This window comes from Saccostrea cucullata, unplaced genomic scaffold (assembly GCF_032062105.1).
Source record: "Saccostrea cucullata isolate Sc308-1 unplaced genomic scaffold, CSIRO_AGI_Scuc_v1 ctg4431, whole genome shotgun sequence".
NCBI classification, from domain to species: Eukaryota; Metazoa; Mollusca; class Bivalvia; order Ostreida; family Ostreidae; genus Saccostrea; species Saccostrea cuccullata.
Window position 1 is genome coordinate 3,676 of NW_026930740.1, and position 13,421 is coordinate 17,096.

General features: G+C 35.4%; 1 protein-coding gene across 1 annotated transcript; it reads left to right on the top strand.

Moving 5' to 3' along the window:
* The first annotated feature begins 10,940 nt into the window (after positions 1-10,940).
* On the top strand, positions 10,941-12,623 carry LOC134229877 (uncharacterized). The gene has a single exon (XM_062711659.1). It carries the CDS (start codon positions 10,941-10,943, stop codon positions 12,621-12,623), a length of 1,683 nt encoding a protein of 560 aa, XP_062567643.1.
* The last annotated feature ends 798 nt before the right edge of the window (positions 12,624-13,421 follow it).

A 13,421-nucleotide genomic window follows, 5' to 3' on the forward strand; every position in this document is an offset into this window, starting at 1 on the left:
CCCGGCCACAGCAAAACATGGACTTTGTCGTTATAAGCATATGGGAGGCGGGGGGTATCATTGACTGAGCTCATTGCTCACATAACCTCTAGTTTGTGTTTAGTTTTTGTTCATTTTAACCCCCTCTCTGGATTCTTTCTTTACATGTGACATGATCTACCTTGACTACTGCTCTTCGACAGGCATTTATGTCTATTGTTCAACCCAATTCATGTGTAAAGAATAAAATCTTTAAACCAAACCCAATTCTATATATGCAAAATCCCGGATCTGCTCTTGTGGTCAACCTCCATGGTTTCCTATAAAGCTGTGAGCAACAGAGGCACCATTGACCAAAATGAATTTGCGGATAAATTATCCAAATACATTCTGTAACAACCTTCCCCGGAAAACGAATGAAAAAATAAAACAATATTCTTGAGTTGGTGTCTCTTGGTGAAAATTAATATTAAATTCCTAATATGTCATTCAAATCTTTTGTATGCATGAATTTTTTATAATAATAATAAAAAAAGAGCCTGCTGGAAAACCTCTCAATAGTCCCTCTAAAGCCTTATTATTTACCAAAAAACTTTGACAGTTGCAAATTATTTTCATAAATCCGACACTAAATACTAAGATTTTTGATTTGATCTGGCTTTCGTAGATTGTATACATTTCAAATTTTGTCAAAAATAGTAATTTGTTTTATCAAATTACTAATTTGTTATAACAAATTAATAATTTGTTTTAACAAATTAATAATCTGTTATGTCAAATTGATAATCTGTTATAACAAATAAGTAATTTGTTATAACAAATTAGTAAATTGTTGTATCAAATTAGTTATTTGTTATATCAAATTAGTAATTTGTTATAACAAATTACTAATTTGATTTAACAAATTACTAATTTGTTTTAACAAATTACTAAATTGTTTTAACAAATTATTAATTTGTTATTACAAATTATCAATTTGTAAAAACAAATTATTAATTTGTTATAACAAATTATCAATTTGTTTAAACAAATTAGTAATCTGTTTAAACAAACAGTAATTTGTTATAACAAATTATCAATTTGTTTAAACAAATTAGTAATCTGTTTAAACAAATTACTAATTTTTTATAACAAATTATCAATTTGTTGTAACAAATAATTTGTTTTATCAAATTAATAATTTGTTTAATCAAATTATCAATTTGTTTAATCAAATTATCAATTTGTTTAATCAAATTATCAATTTGTTATACCAAATTATCAATTTGTTATAACAAATTAAAAAAAATACTGCTGCGGCCCTAATACGCTTCTGTAAATTTCCTTCGTCATTTTTAAGCGGTTAGCTTCGCTAGCCGCTTTATGGCATGTGTCCGATTTTTATCGACACCGGAAACTTCCATAAGGCGCTACCTATCGACAACGGAAACTTCAACAAAGCCTCTACCTAGTACCTATGATTTGTTTCTAACACATATAACATGTTAAATAAAATCAAGACTATCAAAACAACATAATCTTTCGGTTTTTAATTATTTTTCTGATTTTGTTTGTCAATGAAATAAATTTATAATTGTTGTATTAAAAAAAGTTTATGTACAGGAGCATTTGGTGTCGAGATTAAATTTCCGTGACATCAGCTGATGGCGATCGGGCCCTGTGACGAAATTCGAAGTCAGCATGAAGTTTAGCTGATAACATTATCAACGCGTTAGATTTAAACTTTAGGAAGAAATGTATAGCGAGAAATATCATATTTGAACCCAATATGCACAGAAAAAAGAGGCATGAAAAATCTTAACAATTAGAACAAATTGAAAATTATATCTAATGAATGATTATTTTTGAAAGTTTGCTAAATTCGTATGCAAGGTATAAGTTGTAAAAATACTTTTTAAATTTGAATTTGTCCAATTTGTTAATTATCATTTTGAGCCTTTGAGAAGTAATAAAAATTAAAATACAGATGCTTACAGGCATATTGATAGAAATTCGCATACTTGTTTTTAGTAAAAAAAAAAAAAAAACAAAAACAAAAACAAAAAAAACAATTTATTGCTTATGCGACGTATTGAAGAAAGTGACAATGATACCTAGGTAATTCTTGCAACGGACAATTAAATTGTTTTTTTATACACTGACTTTTAGTGAACCTTTGAATTTTTAAAATACTAGTATTGATGGATTAAACAACAACTTTCCTTTTCACACGTTTTTTTTTATACAATATTTCATGAAAAATATTTATCAAATACTCAGTATATGTTCGTTTATACATATCGTGCAAGACTCTTTTTTAAATAATTGTCATATACCATTTACTTATTCGAACATTTAATTGTATGAAAAGTCAATAATGTTCATTTCTTAAAACTTTATTATCTTGTTTACTTGTCTTTCTTCCTGTGAGAGAAATAGTTCATAATATTAATAAACAGATGTACTCAGTATCTGTATCAAAATACAGAATGAACAGTGATCGGTCTCAAAAGAAAAACGGATCCTTGAAAGTTCCGGTGCCTAGGAGAAGTAAGCATCCCCAATGACAGGTCACACCTGCTGACCCGCAGTGAGCCTACGAAACTGAAGCTCTCTGAAATTAATTAATTCTCTGCTCGTCCATCCGTTTTTCTCAGACTAGCCAGCTAAAGATCTATGTACAGTACTCCAAACCAATTAATCTAAAGAATTTGAATTATCATTTTATTTTCTTTTTGAGTTGTTTGCTATAGTAGCCTTTACAGTTACCTAATTTCAGAATCAATAGACCATGAAAGCCAATTAAATTTGCAACATCAACATAATTTTTTTTTCGTTCTGAGCACTATTGAACGCCACCAATGGAGACAATTAGGGAGAAATTTTTGAAATTGAACTTCCTGTCTTTCAAACTGAAAATCTCAGGTTGATATTTTGACACAAACATTTGTGACATCAGTCTGGGATGTTATTGGTTTTACCATTTAGTTAAGTACTACAAAATTCAGCGTGTCTGCTTCTTCGCTGATGACATTGGAAAAAGATATGCATGCTTACTTTAATGTCATCATTCAATGCATTTTTTATTATTGTTCACTGTACATATTCGATGAAAGCATGCTAACCGCTTTTCAGTACTGTCGTACTTTGATATTTATATGTAAACCTTTTTTCTCTTCATTTTCGGAAAATCGCCAATGTATTTAAAACCCTTTAATAATGCAGTGTGTATGGGTAAATTGTAGATATTAATAGTACTTAGTTTTGGTTTCGGTTTCCAAGAACTTTGAATCCAGCTCGTCACAAAATGTTTACTTCCTTGAAATTTGATATTACTCCTTTAAGTCAACAACACATCTATTACTTTAAAATAATAATAAAAAGAATCACCACTTAAATATATATCTATCACTGCGTCAAGGGTTATGCTAAAGTCATCTTGAACAGAGGTAAGTTAATAGTATATTCGAATATGTTTTGATCAAAACAGAGTACATGTAACCGTTGTTTAAGCTGCTTCCTCGTTTGAGTAGGAAAAGATAGGCTTCATTGATTTCAGACTTTTTTTTCACTTGTGTAACATGCAAACAAACAAACTATAAATATATATATGCACAATATGTTTAAGAGAAAGTAGAAAATTTCCAAATATCTATGTTAAAAAGTTTTCACACTGGGTGTTTCTGAAGACGGTACGAAAACTGAGATGGATTAGAAAATACATCGAAAATTAATTCTTTATGTATGTTTTCAATGCCCCCGTAAACGAAGTTTCGGGGTGTATATAGAATAGAATATGTTTATTCTAGATCAGGGTAGTATACATTTTTTAAAAAATTTCTTTATACATGTAAAAGACACACTATTGCACACTTGATCAATTCACAAGGTGATTTAAGAACTTCGGAATTTTTTTTTCAAATCAGTACATACAGTGTTTTTCTCTCAATATAAAAAAAATTCATGTACCTATTATTATAATTAAGAGAAATACCATATTATATGCATCATGGCTTGTCTAACCAGTTCACAAACAGCTGAAAGCCCTTTAATATTTTCACAGTTTACAACCCACAACAACTTATTTTCATTATTTAAATAAGGAAAATTGATACAGTGTCTTTGTATTATATTCATCATATTCACTCGTTCTGTAACAAAACTCAAACATTCAAAAAGTGTGTGTTTTTCATCTTCAATAACATTCATTGAGCATTTAGTTCAAAGTCTTTGATCTCTAGGAATGCCAAAATAACAGCTTTTAATTTGTAAATTGTGAGATGTACACAACCTACATATTAATTTTCTTTGTTCAAATGTCAGGCATAGTAAACATTTTTCAAGTCCAAAATTTGTTTTAATCATAACATAAGTATACAGTTTACCTTCTTGTGACAATCTTATGAAGTTCCACTCATTCTTGTAGTGTGAAATTATTTTTTTTTGCATTTTATCTTGAAAGTTTGTAATTTGTTAGAAAAAAAATATCCTTATTAAAGTTTAACATATCTGCAGTTTTACAAAATGTTCCATACCATGATGGTATACTGTTACTCCAATTAATATTGCTTTGAGAGTTTAATGCTCTCAATAATGGTAATGACATATCTAGACATTCTAACCTATTGACATAATTCAAAATACTTTTTATAATACCAAAATGAAGGGGGAGGGGGGGGGGGGCTACAAAGCGAAGATAATAATAATTTTGCACTTTTCCTGTGCAGTCCCAATATATTCTTATAAGATTTTAAGTGAATATTCTCGCACTTCATTTTATTAAAAATATCAAATACTGAGAGTTTGGAGGTTTTGAGGAAAATACTAGGTCGATTAATGTTCTCCCATATTTCATATCCATAAAGCAAAATGGGTTTTATTGTATGATCAAATACATGAAGGGATGTTTTAACACTTTGGTTCAATGACAAAAATTCTTTTTGCAGTTGCAAGGCCACCAAAATATCTGTGATTTGTTGATTTTGGTCTACAGACAGTAAAGCAATCAAAGGGCCCAAAATCTGAAAATTGAAAATCATATCAAACATGTGTTTCAACTAAGAAAAAAATGATCAAATTTCTTGATTTTTTTTGCACAAATAATGGTTTATCAAGTTTGTTTCCCTCTTTGTTAATTATGCCACCAACATTTAAAAATCAAATCTTTAAGGATTTCTTTACATGCATTACAGGTTTACACGTAATTCAAGTACAATTCATTTTTACATCTAAATTATAGAGCTACTGGTAAATATAACATAACTAAAGGTACTACATGTACAATGAATACCGTTTCTTGTTAACACGATAGTTAAATTCATATTGCATAACATTTTTGTACAAGTATCAGCACAAGAGTCGACTATTTCTTGTATGAACCTCGACCTCTTGGAAATCCACGAAAACGCTTTGGTTGTTCTGTTGAACTGGGTATTAACAGGTAACTGCAGCTTCAATGCTCATTTTTAGAAGAACTGGTACCGACTGATTTATAATTGTCTCTTGTAGTAGATTCTGACAAAATACTTCTTTTCATGTCGATGATCATGAGTTCATCCTGGACCTCTGAGAATTTGCATTTCAGCTCTCTGTTGTTAGTATCCAGTGCCTCTAGCTCTTCTCTTTGATTAGATAATTTATTTGATAAATATTCAACTTGTGCATTGGCACGATTTAACTCATCACGTGTATCTGACAACATTTGTTTAAGATGTTTAGATGATTCTTCAAATTGTTTAGACTTCAGGATGAAGGCATCTTTTTCTTGCTGTAATTGTGATTTCAATACAATATTATCCTGTTGTTATGACTGTATTTGTTTTTATTATTTTTTCTACACATGCATGGTTTTGAAATAGCATCAATAATTGATGAAGTATTATTTTCAATACTAATTTGCAGTTTATCCATGCTTTGTATCAGAGAGCTCTGTAGTACTTTTAGCGCTGGTTTAGGACCGTACTGTATTGGAGTGCTGCTTGCATCCTCTGTTACCCGACTTTCCTCTGCTCTCGTGGTAATCTTGGAAACCAATTCCTTTAGAATTAGAAAGTGATGTCTCGAAAACATTTGAAAATAATGTCCCTGTACTCTTATTGTCCCAGTTGATATGAAAATTGTGATATTATTAAGCAAGTTTTTTTTAATCAAGTAGTTCTATTGTAATAGAGTTCCCGCCAATGGGATCGTCCCATTTTGGGGGATTGTCCGACCATTTCACGTCAATACCGTCAATTTTGCTAATATTGTCATAATAAAGAATGTTACGTGCTTTGATCCAGTAGAAAAGTCTTTTTCTGAGGTATAAAAGTATACTATTTTCGGAGACTCTTCGTATAAACTCTCGTCAATTTCTTCATAACTGCTATTTTAGCTTTGGCGTTCCTCGGCTTGAATTTCACTGGAAAGCATTCGTTTTGGCACTCATCTTCCGATTTACCGATACCTTACTCTATTGTCAGTCCCTCTGTATTTATCGTTCGCATTTTGTGCTCCATTGCAGCTCTATAACTTTAGAATTTAACCAATTAAAGTACACTACTTAAACACGCTTCTATCGCGGCCATTACCGGAAGTATTTGTCGTGTCCGTCCGTTTCTCTGTCTGTCTGTTTGTCCGAAAAACTTGAACATTGCCCAAAACTTTTGATTTAGTGGAGCTATGACTTTCAATTTTCACATGTGTATTTCTTGAGACAAGACCTTCCTTCGGGTACCACCGAGTTTGACCCACTTTTACACAAAAATTCCAAACTTTCGCTTTGGCAATATTTTTTAAACAGTAGATACCAGGAATTTTATTCTTCATATATGTATTTTTTGTTGAAAACCTTTCATTTGATACCAACTATTTTGAGCTTTTGACCTTGAAGATTTCCATACTTATGAAAAAACGTTAACCTTGGCCATAACTTCTAAACGGTATGGGCTAGTGCTTTCATAATTCACATTTCTATTCTTGTGAGAAGACCTTTCATTGGATACCATAAATTTGGACCTTTGAGTTTGACCTACTTTTAAAAAGCAAACATTGATCATAACCCTTAAGGGTTGGGGCTAGAGCTTTCATACTTTACATTTTTAATCCTTATGACAAAGCCTATCATTTGATATCAAGAAATTTTACCTTGGAGTTTGACGTACTTTATGAAAATTTTAACTTTGGCAATAAGTTTGCAACAGTGAGGACTAGGGGTTTTGTACTTCACATATGTATTTTTGTGGGAAAACCTTTGATTGGATAAAAATTACCTTAACGTCTTGACCTTGAAGATTTCCCTACATTTGAGAAAAATTAACCTTGGTCATAGCTTTTGAATGCTAAGGGCTAGTGCTCTCATACTTCGCTTATTTCTTCTTCGCATATTCTTTCGCCGGTATTTCACAATTGTATTTTCAGTGATATTACCCTACTTTTCGTACAAATATATTAATTTTTCATTTAAGAAAAAAATTAATCATCGCTATGTTTCCGTACGGGGGGGGGGGGGGGGGGGTGGCATCAGTGTTTCTCAAACACATCTTGTTTATATTAAATCAATGCTGGGTTGATTAGGAAAAGTTTGTAAAGATTCCTAACCATAGAAGGAATAGGTAGAGATATACGGAACAAGTATAACAGGCGCGAAATAATGTGTCGGCCAGAGTAAGAATCGTACATGTACATGTACCCTGCTCGTCTTGCGGGTGTTCTAACTACTGAGTTACTGGAGCGACGTATTCTACACATTTAAAATGTGAACGAGTGGATGAACTTTAGCAGGACAGTACAGTGCATTAAATAAGTTTCCTGATACCATTTGAGCATTGGAAATTTTATTTAATAATTAGTTAAGACCTTTTGCTTTAGGTCTATGCTAAAAATTAAAATTTACATTATAATAATTATTTTTTAATTCCCTTAAAATTAATTGCCTCCTGTATTTACGGTGTTTACATGTACCATTCATGTACTTGCACATATCATTAACAAATAAGCCTAGTAGTATCTGTCAAGCCTAGTATACATGTAAAAGAGTCGAGGAAGAAAAGAAAAGACTTTAAGTATGGGAACGAGGGATCATTGAGGGCACGTGATTTAAATACATTTAATGTTAAACTTGTTCTTTATACTTGTTAAAGTATATTATCCGTAAGGATCAACTTTGTCCTAAAATTCAATCTGATATCCTCGTCATCATCAAAAGAATGATTTGTATCTAAAATCAAGGACCAAAAGGCACGTTATAATCGATATAAATAAAATAAAGGGAAATGACTGCCATTTATTGCTGGTATTTAATTCCATATATGTTTCCCAATACCCAACATTTTAGATTAGGCAAAGAAAATCTTTTTTCAAGCCACTATTGACATTTTGTTTTAACATATCAGATTTGATTGGTGGAGCATTTAAATTCATGCATATATTATTTAGTTATATCTCTGTTAGATCGATTTCTTTCAGGATATTTCTGTCAATTCGTTTCTTTGAATGATGTTTAATCAATACAAGCAAATCTTAAAAAAAGAAAAGTATATATCAGATATATCTGTTGACACATAACCCCCTAGATTCTGATTGGCTGAGAGAAATCACCTAACCCTAACCCTAACCCTAACCCTAACTAACCCTAACCCTAACTAACCCTAACCCCTAGCCCCTAAGCCTAACCCCCCTAACCCTAACCCTAGCCCCTAACCCTAACTAACCCTAGCCCCCTAACTAACCCTAACCTAACCCTAACCCTAACTAACCCTAACTAACCCTATCCCCCTAGCCCTAACTAACCCTAACCCCTAACCCTAACCCTAACCCCCTAACTAACCCTAACCTATTCCCCCCTTAAATACTGGAGTTGTTTACACTGTTTACATGGGTACGTAGGTACTACGTTTTTTGTTTTTATGCTGACTATACAGGTAAATACTTGGCAGCGAGCCAAGTTTTTGTTTTAGATCCGTGTGCAAAAAAAATATGCTGACTACACAGGTAAATACTTGGCACTGAGCCAAGTTTGTTTAGGGCCGTGTGCAAAAAAATACGTTTTACCTACGTTTACCTTATATTTACCTGTTTGCACCCTCTATAAAGTGCCGTGTGCAAAAAAAAAATTATGCTTACCTATGCATTATGACGTCATCCACTGTATATAAATACGGTTTTCTCCGACTTTGGGTTCATTTTACTCTCAGAGCCATCACCTGATAGACATGGATTCTACTAGAGAAAAACAGGTACAGGCTCGACGAATATTGAAACGAAAAAGTACCGAGAGAGAAATAGATTTACCACCTAAACCCATTTCGGAGTATTATCACATGAGACTAGCTGAAAAATGGACCTCTCCAAAATTTAAAGCGCATGAAAATGAATATGTCGTTCATTTCGATGAATTTCCAGAAGAAGAAGAAAGCACAGCTTTCCTTCTACGATTATTCAAAAACATATTACAGGACTTCAAATCGAAAATGCAGTGTGATCCTAACGATTACCTTCGCCTGAACATAAGTCACGATTCTCTGGATTCAGACATTTCTTACGGGTTTATGCAATGTAAAGATTTAAACGAAGACGTCATTTTTAAAGAAATACAACGTGTGCAACAATCCAAAAAGGATTTCAAAATCGGCGACGGCTCCACGAAATTCGATCTGTTACACATCGAGAATCCCCAGGGGAGTGGTGGAAACAGAAACAAACATCTACAACTGGATAAAGAAACTTTCAAGAAAAATAAACAATCCATCGTTCGAATCGTCAATCCCAATGATGAATTTTGTTTGGCTAGAGCCATCGTCGTCACTCGATTACACAGTCAGAAACCGGAACATCCAGACCCGGAATGGGAAAAACGATGGCTCCGTATGCGGAAGGGAGATAAGGAATCCTTGGACCAGAAGAACCAAGCCATAGCCCTCATGGAACAGGCCGGATGTGATATCACTCAAGCTTGTGGAAATGCAGAGTGGATAAAATTACAACAGGTATTAGCTCCTCAGTATCGTCTGAAAATATTTCAGTTCAAATCTACTTCCACTAAACTCTGTTTAGAGCGCATCTTCAAAGGCTGGGGAGACGGAACTTGTTTGAACATTTTGTTAGACAACCGTCATTGCGATGCCATCATATCGATGCCGGGAGTAACGGGGAACCAATATTACTGTGATCATTGCGACGTGGGGTACACTAAATTCACAGACCATCGGTCCAAATGTCCTCATCGCTGTCCCTTTTGTTTAGGACCTCACCCTAAATGTCCCGATGAAGGGATCAAGATTAAATGCCAGGAATGCCATGGAATGTTTAAGAACAGGACCTGCTACGAAGATCATTTAAAACCTCATGGTAAGAAAACCACCACTACTGTGTGCAATTTAATGGGATTATGCGAGAAGTGTCAGTCCTGGATGCCTAAGAAATTATTTCCTCATCACAAATGCGGAGATCAGAAACAGTGTAAGATCTGTAAGAAAATCGTCGATGCCGATCATCGGTGCTACGTTCCACAGAAACCCAAGAAGAAGAAGAAGAAGGGAGAAGGCACCTTAGAGTTTACCATTTATTTCGATTTCGAATGCACTCAGGAATCGGGCATTCACGTCCCTAATCTGTGTGTGGCACATCGCGTCTGTCAACATTGCGATGACTTAGACATAGACCAACCTTGTCCTCATTGTCAACACATGGGACCCCGTCAGCACCTATTTCAAGGCCCAGACACCTTAAAGAAGTTCATGGACTGGTTATTTCAACCCACTACAGGTACTAAGAATTCCACTTTAGTACACGACGGGGCCATCATCATCGCCCATAACTTCAAAGGATACGACGGACAATTCATTTTGAATTACATAGTGCATTCTTCTCCCCTGAAACCTAGCGTGATCATGAACGGGAGTAAGATCTTGTCCATGGAAATATGCGGACTCAAATTCATCGACTCGTATAGTTTCTTAACCTTTCCTTTGGCCCAGATGCCCTCCGCTTTCGATTTGAACGAAATGAAGAAAGGTTATTTCCCTCACTTTTTTAATACGGAACAGAACCAGAATTACGTGGGACCTTATCCACCGGCAGCTTTCTACAATCCGGACGAAATGACTACCAGTGGACGAAAAGCTTTTTACGAATGGTACGACCAACAGAGGGGAAAAGTGTTTGATTTCCAGAAAGAGTTTGTAGGGTATTGTGTCTCGGACGTCGACATTTTACGCCGATGCTGTGCACGGTTTAGAAGCACCCTCAAGAAGTTGGTCAACGTGGACCCTTTCCAGGAATCCATCACGTTTGCCAGTGCTGCTAATTTAGCCTACCGTCGAAATTTCATGCCTAAAGACAGCATTGCCATCATTCCGAACCTCGGGTATGATCCGGCACGACAATATTCGGCCAAAGCCTGTCGATGGCTCACCTGGATGAGTCATCAGAATGGATGTCACATACGACATGCCAGAAACGGAGGCGAAGTCCCGATCGGAAATTATACCGTCGACGGATACCAGGAAGCGACTCGTACCGTCTACGAATTTTACGGATGCTATTGGCACGGATGCCCCACTTGCTATCCCAGTTTACAGACGGAAACTCATCCTCACCGGACTCAATTTACTTACCAACAATTACACGAGAAAACTCTCAGAAGGACTGCGGATTTAGAGGACATGGGGTACAACGTGTGTAGTATCTGGGAGCACGATTTCGATCAACAAGTGCAACAAGATGAGACTTTACAGCAATTTGTACGAGATCTAGACATTCCGGATCCTTTGAAACCTCGAGAAGCCCTGTACGGAGGCCGGACCAATGCCACTAAATTATATTGTGAAGAAGGGGACATGAGATACGTGGACGTGTGTTCCTTATACCCTTACGTGTTGAAACACAGACCTTTTCCCTTAGGGCATCCCGAGATCATCACAGACGACTTCCAGGACGTGAGAAGTTATTTCGGTCTCATTCACTGTCGGGTCTTACCACCCCGAGGCCTCTTTCACCCCGTATTACCTTATCGGACGGGAGGTAAGTTATTATTTCCCTTATGTCGCACCTGTGCCCAACAACAAGACTCTACGTCTCAACACCCATGTCAACACACCGATCGGGAACGTAGTCTCACGGGTACTTGGGTGACGTGCGAATTACATAAAGCCTTGGACATGGGGTATACCTTAGAGCAAACTTACGAAGTGTGGCATTTCAAAGAACGCAGTCAAGACTTATTTAAAGACTACATCGATACCTTCCTCAAGATCAAACAGGAAGCGTCCGGATTTCCCTCCGAATGTAAGACCTCAGAACAAGAACAAGATTACATTCGAGAAGTGTTATACAAAGAAGGATTCATGATGGACATTCTCAGTATCAAGAAGAATCCAGTGTTAAGAACCATTGCTAAACTCTTTTTAAATTGTCTGTGGGGAAAATTTGCTCAACGCTTGTTATTACCCAAAGTCAGATACTTGGACGAACCAGAGGAATTACATCAACTCTTACAAAATTCGACGCTCGACATCAAGGGTGTGCGACTCTTAGTCAATAAAGAAGATTCCATTGAAGACAAGATGCTAGTGAATTTTCAAGACAAACAGGAATTCGTCGAAGAATGTCCCTTTGGAAACGTGATCCTAGCTTGTTTTACCACCGCCTATGCCGCTTACATCTCTACGAGACTTTACGACCTTTAGAAGAACGGGGCCTTTATTTCGATACGGACAGTATCATTTACCAACATAAGGAAGGAGCTTTTAATCCTACTTTGGGCAATAGTTTAGGAGAATGGACCGACGAATTAGACGGGGATCACATCACCAAATTCATGTCGGCAGGTCCTAAAAATTATGCTTTCCGAACGGACAAAGGAACCGAGGTTCATAAATGCAAAGGGGTCACTCTCAACCATCGAACCTCTCAGTTGGTGTGCCCAGAGACTTTACAAAAAATGCTCAAGGGAGAAATAGAGGAAGTAAAAGTCCCCTATCCCAGCAAAATCCAGAGGACCCGTGATTGTGAGGTGGTGAACAAACCTTCAGAGAAAACAGTGAGAATTGTATATGACAAGAGACAAATTGTAGAGAATTATAACACTTTACCTTATGGTTATTGATATGTTTGTTTGTTTGTTTGTTATTACAAATAAAAAATTGAATTGTTGATTTGTGTGTTGTTTCTTCTCTATAAAAAAAGACATTCTTCTATAAATAAGTATAAGAATAAGTATAAATAAGACCCTGAACCCATCTTTTCTTTCATTGATCAACATGTATTCCGAGGAGACACCCCTCCCCTCTTTTCAATTGAAACACGAATTTACCATGGTAGTTGCTGGACCCTCGAAATCGGGCAAAACAGAATTCGTCAAGTCATTAGTGAACAATCTAGACTGGATCACCCCCAGGCCCGAAAAGATCGTCTGGTGTTATCGGGAATGGCAACCCGCTTACACTTCTTTAAAAGAGAAGGTATCTTTCATCCGAAATATTCCA

Bases quoted from the DNA above. Each gene is read 5' to 3' on its own strand.
- LOC134229877 (XM_062711659.1), top strand. From the start codon at position 10,941: ATGAAGAAAGGTTATTTCCCTCACTTTTTTAATACGGAACAGAACCAG.